Source organism: Haliotis rufescens, unplaced genomic scaffold (assembly GCF_023055435.1).
Source record: "Haliotis rufescens isolate VD_foot unplaced genomic scaffold, xgHalRufe1.0.p SCAF_21, whole genome shotgun sequence".
NCBI classification, from domain to species: Eukaryota; Metazoa; Mollusca; class Gastropoda; order Lepetellida; family Haliotidae; genus Haliotis; species Haliotis rufescens.
This window is the reverse complement of record NW_025963902.1, coordinates 2,208,965-2,221,154: the sequence shown is the minus strand read 5'-3', so window position 1 is coordinate 2,221,154 and position 12,190 is coordinate 2,208,965. Positions and strand designations below refer to the sequence as shown.

At 40.1% G+C, this 12,190-nt stretch overlaps 1 protein-coding gene across 1 annotated transcript in view; it reads left to right on the top strand.

Moving 5' to 3' along the window:
• Positions 1-12,190, top strand: part of LOC124119406 — a 101,804-nt gene that overhangs the window by 47,450 nt on the left and 42,164 nt on the right. The window contains exon 2 of the mRNA XM_046481897.2: positions 8,057-8,299. Within this exon, the coding sequence (XP_046337853.1) occupies positions 8,057-8,299 (243 nt within the window). The remainder of the gene's footprint in view (positions 1-8,056; positions 8,300-12,190) is intronic.

Here is a 12,190-nt window from a genome sequence, read left to right as displayed (position 1 = left end):
CCAAGGGCTTTTTCTTCTGATTTTTAACCGGCAGACGAAGCTGATACAAGATAATGAGTAAAAACGAGTACAGTTCGCCTCAGTTCGTACCGTGTCATTTTAGTTTAATAAATAAATTTATCGGGAACAAACAGTTTCTCCTCTCAATTACGAGCTCGCATCTACGGTATATTTCGAACAAATTCAAGTTTTCCATTTTTGAAAGATTCAGATGCAATTGGGCTGTATAAGTTTAGGTTCATTTAAAAAAAGAATAAATTATATTTCATTCCACACATCAAATGATATTTCTACAGAATATACAATAATTTGTTCATCATGAGTACATCATGATATTGTCGGGAGCATGCAGGTCACTGGACTAAAACGTCGCTAGTCACCGTGTAGATACTTGTCGCCTTGTACCTGGTGGATCCGTTAAGTGGTTCGAATCCCAGATGTACACCGATGAGGATCCTTGTTTTTTTTATTGCGGATACCATAACATGTGGTTTGTTTGTTTGTTGTTGTAACGCCCCACTCAGCAATATTCCAGCAATATGATGGCAGTCTGTAAATAATCGAGCCTGGACCAGACAATCCAGGGATGGACATCATGAGCATCAATCTACGCAAATAGGATAAGATGACATGCATCAACTAAGTCAGCAAGCCTGGCCACCCGATTCCGTTAGTCACCTCTTACGACAAGCATAGGTTGCTGAAGAATATGCCATAAATGTTACATAGACGTGGCTGCGTACATATAGATAGTACCCGTGAAGATCTGGGGTAGATGAGGTCTTCAGCAACCCATGCTTGCCGTAAATGGCGACAAATCTTGTCGTTAGAGGCGACTTACAGGATCGGGTGGTCAGGCTTGCTGACTTGGTTGATGCATGTCATGGTATCCCAAATGCGTGGATCGATGCTCATGATGTCAATAACTAGATTGTCTGGTCCAGACTCGATAATTTACAGACCGCCGACATATAGCTGGAATATTGCTGAGTGCGGCGTTAAACAACAAACAAACATACACATAGAGGGGGATTTACAGATGTTTTAGGTGTACTACTACTTGTACACATTGTATGCATTGTATGAGGTGTCTGAATAGCTGTCTCACAAAATATTCCCCTTTGTTCAACAGTAGTTTAATCACTGACTTCAAACATTATCGTATTCAATTTTGCAAATTTAGAAGTCAAATTTGTAAAGACTGATATTTGCATACACAAGAGGGTTAGAAGCTTTTATAACATAACAATCAATTCACGAGGCGCGAATGCTCCAAATACGTACACCAAAATGTCGATTCTATAACAGACAAGAACAGTATAATACAGTTAACGAGAAATTCAGGTTTAGAAGTGGATCTCAGACTCCACATCGGAGAAGCGAGGCGATCTATACCATCGGCTTTAAACTTGGAATTACGCATTTTGCCTGAGGGTTGATTCAGAGAGATATAAGATTTCATTAGGTTGTCACGTCGGACATTGATGCAGCAATCAGGTGATTCCCCCTCCCCCTCTGCCTGTCCTCCGGGCTTCTGGTTACAATCAGGGTCTATCGCATCAAGATCTCCACTATCCGAATTTCTGGGTTCAAATTAGGCAAGTTCGCTTGGGGCCGGGCCATTCCCATTTCGAGGCGAACTAACGACATGAGGAAATTTAGTTTGTATTTCATTTTCTGGCACTAAATGTGATAAACTGTCTGAGCAGAGAGACCGTGGTTCACCATCATTCTTAGCCGAGGGGGAAATTGGGCTTAGGCATGAAATGGCGTTCTTTTGCACGAACGCAGACAAATTATAGAATGAAGGAATACTTCTTGACATCCACTGTCGTCTTAAGTATCGCGGATTAAACTAAGTCTTAAGTATGGGGTAATATCAATAAAGGCAGGGTTCATTTATGGATTTCATCTTTAACGTGACATTTCCCATCCTTTTGCTTGATAAAGGTACCAGCTCATGTACAGAAACATTGCCCTGAAAGAATGAAAAAATCGAAGTAATGTCATCCCTGCCTTGAAATACCCTCAATGTCAGCGGTGTGCAATGGCTGTGTGTTTGTAATGTGTGCAGTGGCGACAACGAACTGGTGCAGGTTGATATAATGCCAGTATCTCTCCTGGGAGACCAAGGAGTCATTACTTAGTTGGAAGTCCTATATATCCACTGTCCAGTACGTCTGTACTCTAGATATGTTATAACCGGTGCCAAGTCCCGTATGGCGACTAGACTGGAAACTCTAGAAAAAGGTCTCCCTTGGTTCAGCTATCGAAATAGAGTAGACGATAGTTGTTGTGCTCCCTTGATTACACTTACAACCATGGGACCTTGTAAAAGTATGTAAAATGGCTTTCTCGCACTCTGTCACACTTCAGTATTCTTTATGGCATTCTGCAATACATTTTCAATCCGAACATTAACATCCTTCATTTAGCCATATTTTTTTCTGTGGCTAGAAACGATGTTATCATTCAAAGTGTCATTTGTTTTTCAACAGAGGAACCGAATTGTTAGTCTCTGTAAAACTAGATTTGACTCCTTTGTTAGAGAGTGGGTTTGGTTTAATGCCGATTTTAACAGTATTACAGTTATAATACGACCAGTCAGCTGGATGTGGGAGGAAATCCCAAAGAAACAGATATTAGACGTTTAATACTTTGTTGCAACCCACGTGAACGGGATTCGAACCTACGGTTTTATATTTCAGGCAAGCTTAAGTGGCAAACCGTATAACCCCCATCACGGAACAGCTGACAAAAAGCAGAACATATGACAGAATGTAGAACAGCTGACAAAAAAGCAGAACAGATGACAGACAGCAGGACAGCTGACAAAAAAGCAAAACATATGACAGAAAGCAGAATAGACGACAAAAAGGAGAATAGATGACAGAAAGCAGAACAGATGACAGAAAGCAGAACAGATGACAGAAAGCAGAATAGATGACAGAAAGCAGAATAGATGTCAAAAAACAGAACATATGACAGAACGCAGAATAGATGACAGAAAGCAGAACATATGACAGAAAGCAGAATAGACGACAAAAAGCAGAATAAATGACAGAAAGCAGGACAGATGACAGAAAGCAGAACAGTTGACAAAAAGCAGAATAGATGACAGAAAGCAGAATAGATAACAAAAAGCAGAATAGATAACAAAAAGCAGAATAGATGACAAAAAGCAGAATAGATGACAGAAAGCAGAATAGATGACAGAAAGCAGAATAGATGACAGAAAGCTGAATAGATGACAGAAAGCAGAGCAGATGACAGAAAGAAGAATAGATGACAAAAGGCAGAACATATGACAGAAAGCAGAATAGACGACAGAAAGCAGAATAGATGACATAAAGCAGACTAGATAACAAAAAGCAGAATAGATGACAGAAAGCAGAATAGATGACAGAAAGCAGAGCAGATGACAGAAAGCAGAATAGATGACAAAAGGCAGAACATATGACAGAAAGCAGAGCAGATGACAGAAAGCAGAATAGATGACAAAAGGCAGAACATATGACAGAAAGCAGAACAGATGTCTGGCAGTAGAACAGATGACAAAAAGCACGTGCACATCAGATGACAGAAAGCAGAACAGATGTCTGGCAGTAGAACAGATGACTGGACACATAAAATATGATAGCAAGCAGAACATATTACTTGATTACATGCAGTCCTGGGCTTGAGAACATTATTCTTTTATCCAACAAATAACATGTAACCAACCTTTGTTCGAATCAATATTTTTGATAAACATAAAATGAAATGACATGAGTCGACAGTGCCAGCGATGTTATTGACTAATTTACATTCTATGAATTAACCATGACATTGGGGTAGTATTCAAACGATAATCCCGTTACTCCTGTTTTCAATTCAGTTTGAAAGCTGATTTCAAACTCGACGTAAAATTGCCCCGAAATCGATTTTCTTCAACGAATCAATTATCAAGTTACAACGTATCAAACATTTCCCGATAATGTTCCCTTCAGGTGACACTTGTCGTACATCTCGGCATCTCGGGACCAGTTTAGCTGACTTCCCTTGTGCATGGACATCCCTTTCAACAAATGAACTGTCACCGACTCCTGTTTCAACAGATACAAATCTTGATTGCTTTGACATAACCGTTGGCTTCAGGACATGGCATTCTTTGAAATCCAATGACGTCTCTTCACGAATCCACAAGCACCACGGTCGTTCCATTATAAACGTCTTTATTCCAGCTCTCGTGATTTCAGTTTTGACAATCCGCTAGTTTTTACTTTGTTATTGATTTCGCTTGCTTTTCTTTGAAATTGACGTTAAGTCCTTGGATGAGTAGCTTGTCTTTGATTTGAATCAACGGCGAGGATTGATTAGACAGTTCCTGGAAGTTTATCGTATGGTATATTTGCATGACCACGGAGACTAAGAACTTTCTGTCATATTAGATGTGCATGTATATTATTGGATAAGAAATTGAAATTGTATCTTTGTTCGGGAAAGGACATTCCCAGTGTTTGTCCGCCTGGATAATGTTAATACCCCGTCTGGATAATGTTATTACCCCCTCTGTCAGGTGTTATTACTAATGGATATAAATGGAAACCATAACTAATGCTACTTGTAAGTGAGTGATTGAGTTGGGTTTAACGCCGCTTTTAACAGTATTCCAGTTATATCACGGCGTGTCAGCTTAATGTGGGAGGAACGCCCGATGTGATGCAGGTCTCCGGCGTATACCACTTCGGTGAAACCCACGAGCACGGGTATTGTGCTGACAAACCTACAAACATAATCGGGGCGAACCGGGATTCGAACCCACAATCATCGGTTTCTGGCGTGTCCAAGGGACGCAACTCTGCACAGCGAATAGCGGCGCCTTAGACGACTGGAGCCCCCCCGCCCCAATTTTAAGGTCGAACATAAAAAAACACCTCATACAAACAAACGTTCAAGGGGGATTTTATGGTGTGATCACGGAACAAATCATTTTTTCCAAACGTTACTGGGGATTGATACTTTAGTTAACTTCACACAAAATCGTGCTGCAATATAACGAAACGATAATAAATTGTACAAATAGAACGTTGCCTGAATTATGTTTTGTGCAACCCGTCAACTTAAATGTCTCCTCGAAGAACAATAAAGTCAGAAATACTATTGACAACCTTTGCTGCATTGAGGTTAATGGGATTGGGAAAACTGGACACGCATATCTTGGATATTCTGCAGTGCAAGATTGAGGCCTTTGTTCATTGCAATAGGATTAATTGAATACGCTAGCAGTTCATCTTGTATATAAACGACGTCTGGTTGACTGGTATCGCCAGCCATAACGCAGATGACAAAGAATACACTCCCGACATTGTTACACGTTACCTGTTGTGTTTTGAAGCATGTTACATGTTAATCAGTGCTTCGCTTTACACCTTAAGTTGCCACTTTAACCCATGTTAAACGTAACATGATATTCTGTTAAACATTTCCCCATGTTACACGTTGTACGCTATTATTTGTTACAGGCTACATGCTTCTCTCTGTTACACGTTTCCCTATGCTACACGTTACACGATTTTCACTGTTACAGGTTACACGTTAAATCCCTTCGCACAATACATGATGTTACACTATGTTGCATGTTACATTATGTTATACGTAAGACGTTATATACCGCACTCTGTTACACATTTCACGCTACTCTATGTTACACGTTACCTTCTTTTATACGCTACATGTTATACTCCGTTACACGTTATATACTTCACTCTATTACACGTTACACTCTGTTACAGTTACCTTCTTTTATAAGCTACACGTTACACTCCGTTGTATACAACACTGTATATACGTGTAACGTTATATACTACACTCTGTTACACGTTACACTCCGTTACACGTTATATACTACACTCTGTTACACGTTATATACTACGCTCCGTTACACGTTATATACTACACTCTGTTACACGTCACACTCTGTTACAGTTACCTTCTTTTATAAGCTACACGTTACACTCCGTTGTATACAACACTGTATATACGTGTAACGTTATATACTACACTCTGTTACACGTTACACTCCGTTACACGTTATATACTACACTCTGTTACACGTTATATACTACGCTCCGTTACACGTTATATACTACACTCTGTTACACGTCACACACTGTTACACGTTACACTCCGTTACACGTTATATACTACACTCTGTTATACGTTACAATCTGTTACACGTTACACTCCGTTACACGTTATATACTACACTCTGTTACACGTTACACTCTGTTACACGTTACACTCCATTACACGTTATATACTACACTCTGTTACACGTTACACTCTGTTACACTGTTACACGTTATATATTACACTCTGTTACACGTTACACTCTGTTACACGTTATATACAACACTCTGTTACACGTTATATATTACACTATGTTACAGGTTCCACTCTGTTACACGTTACACTCTGTTACACGTTACACTCCGTTACACGTTATATACTACACTGTTACACGTTACACTTCGTAACACGTTATATACTACTCTCTGTTACACGTTACACTCCGTTACACGTTATATACTACACTCTGTTACACGTTACACTCCGTAACACGTTATATACTACACTCTGTTACACGTTACACTCCGTTACACGTTATATACTACACTCTGTTACACGTAACACTCCGTTACACGTTACACTCCGTTACACGTTATATACTACGCTCTGTTACACGTTACGCGATACTCTCTATTACAGAACGGATGAAAAATAGCTCTTGTTCAGTTCGGTTGTATTATGTAAAGCATCATTGTGTAACGCAAAACGTCCACGCAAGAGAATAATCAATCTCCAAAGGTATCTGCCAAAAGAGATTCTATTGGGTGTAAAAGGCTAAATAGCGGTAAAAGTTATGTGAATAGATCACTGAAAAACAGTTATGACACCAGGTGTCGGCGTTTATTGATGTAAAACTCTCAATGATGTCGTCACATTTAGGGACCGACCATTTGATATTGTGGTTGGCTGGGATTTTCTATCGAGATTACATATTTTTAAGCTACAGCTAGAGACACGGGTGGCCCAGTCGTCTAAGACGCAGCCATTCGCTGTGCAGAGTAGCGTCCCTTTGACACGCCAGAAACCTATGATTGTGGGTTCGAATCCCGGTTCGACCCAATTATGTTTCTAAGTTTGTCAGCACCATACTCGTGGGTTTCACCGAAGTGGTAAACGTCGGAGACCTGCATCACTTCGGACTTTCCTCCCACATTTAGGTGACACGCCGCGATATAACTGGAATACTGTTAAAAGCGGCGTTAAACCCAACTCACTCACTCATTTAGCTACAGCTACAAAACTATATACTGTTTTACTTAATCTAACAGCCTGATTTTTTTTATCGGATCAACACCTTGCAAGAATGTGACTAATCCCCCCCTATATATATCTATATATATATAATTAAATAAGTGGAGTAGGATTGAACACGTACGAGTCTCATCAGGCCATAACTGAATAACGGACATGAAGTAGTAACATATAGTTACGTGACGTCATAACATTTAGGAGATCTATGACGTCACAATACCAAGGTGACAATGGACAAATAACTTACGCCTTTACATTTACCTTAGGCGCGTATTTATGAATGAAATGTTGCTCTTTTACACTCTGTTACACGTCACTCTGTTACACTAAACAGAGTGTAGTATGTAGTATGTAGTATGTAGTATATAGACGTCACGTAACTATATGTTACTACTTCATGTCCGTTATTCAGTTATGGCCTGATGAGACTCGTACGTGGTACGAGTTGAAAGCGCTAGCCTATTAAAACTGTGTTCAATCTTTCTCCACTTTTTTAATCATTACTATATTGTGCCTGAGAGTTAGAACATTACTGTGCTTTATATATGTATAAATAAATGACAAATATATAAAAATAAATGAAAAATAAAACAAAACCAACAAATATCGTGCCATCGTAACACATGGGAGAATGTTCACCCAGGTTACCGTAACTATATTTCCCTCACTCATGCATTGCGTATTATCCTTCCAGACACGTACCACGAGGCCCTTCTGGAGTACTTTGAGGAGGCCGAACGCCTAGAGCAGGGGTCAGGAGGGGGACCAGGATTTGAGGGGGACGCAGAGGAGGAGGCACCCCCTGGAAGGGTTATTCGGTGCTTGAAGTGTGCGGGGCCCGAGGAGAGACCCGATGCTTGTACACCCCAGGAGTTGCGCCAGAACATCAATGACTACACAGTGGAGTGTCGCGGGCACTGCATGAACATAACCGCAGGTAGGACCTCTAAATGGGATGCTGTCTCTCTTGCAATACAGTCATCCAGGTGCAATATGTGCCGTATATTAAATCAGTAAGTCTCACCGTCAAGTGTGGCAGATAAGTGTTGGTCGGTTGGTCGGTTTGTTGTTTAACGCCGCACTTAGCAATATTCCAGCTATATGACGGCAGTCTGTAAATAATCGAGTCTGGACCAGACAATCCAGTGATTGACATCATAAGCATCCATCCACGCAATTGGGATCGACGACATGCATCAACCAAGTCAGCGAGCCTGGCCACCCGATCCCGTTAGTCGCCTTTTATGGCAAGCATGGGTTGCTGAAGACCCATTCTACCCCGGATCTTCACGGGTCAGATTAGTGTTTGAGATCTTATCAGACGGGCTTTAAAACAGGCAACTCTTTTATGTCGTATTTGTTAATCAGATGCATTCCTGACGAAGATTTGAAGTGAAACTTCAACACTTAATGAGACAGAGGACGTCCTCTGGTCTGTATTAAGAGTATTAATGTTTATATATGACAGGTAAAAACCTGTAATATGTAATCTAACTGTCGAAATGAAAAAAGAAGGCAGTCAGCTATAGTGTACATTTTATTACGCTAAATGCACTTATTAACAACGGCGCCAAATTGAGACTTTCCAAATCATTCACCGTGTAGACAGTTAACACTTTTCCTTTATATTATGTAAGTTAAATATGTAGGGGTATGTCGATAAAAAAAATACGTATTTCACTCGATGTCTAACGTGCAGAGGCAATCCATAAGGGTTCCTAAGACAATGAGGTTGAAAAGCAGTATCGTCCTAATTTAGTTTAAAGTGACTAATGCCGATTTTATAGTGCTCGCTCACTGAGATACAATGCCACAGTTTAACATGAATACCCCACTCAGGCACCGTAAACTGACTCCAGTCCTTGTTTTCGCCCCTTTATGCCGTGGACCGTCTCCGTGGTCTAGTGGTGGAGCGTCCACCCGGAGAGCGGAAGGTCCGGGGTTCGAACACTGCCGCGTCATACAAAAAGAAGTTAAAAGATTATACTTGTTGCTACCCTGCCTGGCTCAGGACAGTAACGGGAACATTCCCGGGGCCACAATTCGGGATCTGATTGCATCCATTGGACGACGATGCCAGTCAGTTTTGGACTCTAATGGTGGCCATACAAGATATTGAGAACAGATGAAAATCTACAGTTCCATGGGTCCTATATGGAACCTGGGTCCATGACAATGATGAGTGCCAGTTTTGAACAATCGATAACCACCTGTTGATTATTTATATGATAAAATATACATCTAAAATCTCTTTTGCGTTTCTGGTTTTTTTTCAGAGTACATTTCGTCCTTAATAGGTTTAAGTCACACCTGCTAAGATTTGAACAAAGTAAAGGTACATGGTTCTTGAATACTTTTAACCGCCTCCGTGGTCTAATGGTAGAACGTCCGCCCGGAGAGCGGAAGGTCTGGGGTTCGATCCCCGGCCGCGTCATACCAAAAGATGGTACTTGTTGTTACCCTGTCTGGCGCTCGGCATTAAGCGCCTAAAACAAGGACTGGTCGGCTCGGAGTCAGTATACTGTGTCTGAGTGGGGTATTCATGTTGAACTGCGGCATGGTATCTCAGTGAGCTAGCACTATAAATCGGCATCAGTCCGGACTAATACAAGCACACATACACGTGCATGCACGTCGCTATATAAGTGCAATAATCTTGGACGCGACGTTAAACCCCATTTCACCTCACCTCTTGAATACTTTATTGTCTAATTAATAAATACGAAATAGACTATCATTTTGCACTTCTGTTTTATCTGTTCTTAATGAAGACAGATATATCTCCTACAATGCCTTTCCAAAAATATTGTTAGATTCTCAAATTGAAATTCAAAGTTTCATCTTTGTTATTTTATCAATCTTTGAAAATAAACATGTTAGTTATTAAACTAGCATTATTTTTCCATTACTTTTAATATGCATGTACTTCCCAAAACATTATATTCTTTGACCTATATTCTACTGTAATCGTGGATAAGACATTTCGGAAACACTTTGAAGTAGAATACTCGATATTTCAAAAGAGAGTTATATGAAATAATCGATCGAATAAATCATAACTTGCATTACTGACCTTTATCCACAAACCTCGTCGCCATACTGAGTTGTGAACATGGCCATTTTAATTCACGGCGTATCACCAGACAGCGATTATATCAAGCTGACTGGACATACAGGGAGAGATTTTTGCTATTGTGTGTGTTTGATCACGTGTTGTCGGGCTGAAAATTGGATTTGACAGTCGGTCAGACCTGATGGACATTCAGCCCGTGATTGGGCGTCACGGCGTGGCAGTAGCGCAGAACGAAAAGAAGACATCATTTCGAAGAGACTTAACTCCAGCTAAATGCGTGATTTTTTCTCCTTTGAATGATCGTGTGCCTTTGAGGTTTTTATATTGACAAAGTGAGGCTTGAAACTTAAATTAGTAGGACATATTGTCTGTAGTTTTCAACTCAGAAGACATTCACTAGAGGTGGTTTAGCTTTTTGATCGGTTGGTTTGTTTTACTTAAGCACTATCTTTAATTATACACTTTGTGAAGACATTGCTGTATAAACAGCATCTTAAATATCTTAACTATACCCATTAAAAGTATTGAAATAAACGTAAAGTGCAGCCGCAAAAAGATCATATTCCATGTTCCATGCTGCCTAGAAACAGCACGACTGCTGTATCTATTTATTTCTTATCAGTGGGACCGATGTATATGTCAACGGGACTATTACTTTAACGAAAATGCGGTAATTCATACTTTAAAATACGAAACATTCCCCGAATTCAGACATGTTAAAAAATTCAAAGCGGAAACGAGCATACATCATCAGCTATCTCGTTGATATACATGTATAAGTATATCCGATTAGAGGAAGTTGCTTGGTGCACAACTTGTCATCGCAGGAAGTGAATCACACGATATATGTGTAAATACTTTGTTTATGCGTGTGTATGTATAGCGTCAATGATTGCTACAGATATTTAGAGGCATGTCATGCTGGACCTAGGTACACGATAGTTGGAGTTCTTACCTAGATTCCTTCTGAACACTGTAAATAAAATCGGTTGGAAGGCCACAAGACACACGAACAGAAGCCAAGCGCTTGTTGCAACGAACCTGATTATGTCCCTTGATTTGTCAGCACCATACCCAAGCTCGTGGGTGACCAAGGACACGCCCACCTTTTCGCAAAACACCTGGTGTCATCACTATGTTACAGTGGTCATAACCACATTCTTGATATGGAAATATAGCTCGGGCAATTAAATGACGTCATTGAAAACCCATGTTTATATAAAGCACGCATAAATCAATTGCAAGTGATTTCGAGGCATTTGATTGGCTAAAAAGCAAATGTCCTTGCGTTAATATTTCCAATAACGGACGACTGTTTCCTGATTGGCTTATAATAGAATGGGCAGGGCTTGTGTTGAATTATTACAACTGATTTCGCATACGGAAAACTACGGTTATAACGAACTCAAAGGGACCACTAATTTTAGTTCGTCATAACCGTAGTTCGTTAGAAGGATACATACAACATATATACAGCAAGTGGTTGGGACAAAAAAATCAGTTCGTTATATCCGTCACTTCGTTATAAGCGTGTTCGTTATAAACGTAGTTAACTGGTCAAATAAGCAGTCCGTGTTGTAGACGTATTCATTAACAAGAAAAGACCTTAATAATATGTTTTGGGGTTTATGGAGATATAAGCATAAAAACAGGTGTCCATACTTTGCGAAAATCCTAATTATGCACAGGCGTTTTCTGAAACTGACTCCAGTCACTAATTACAATACCTTGGCCTAGCCCGAACGTAGACACCAA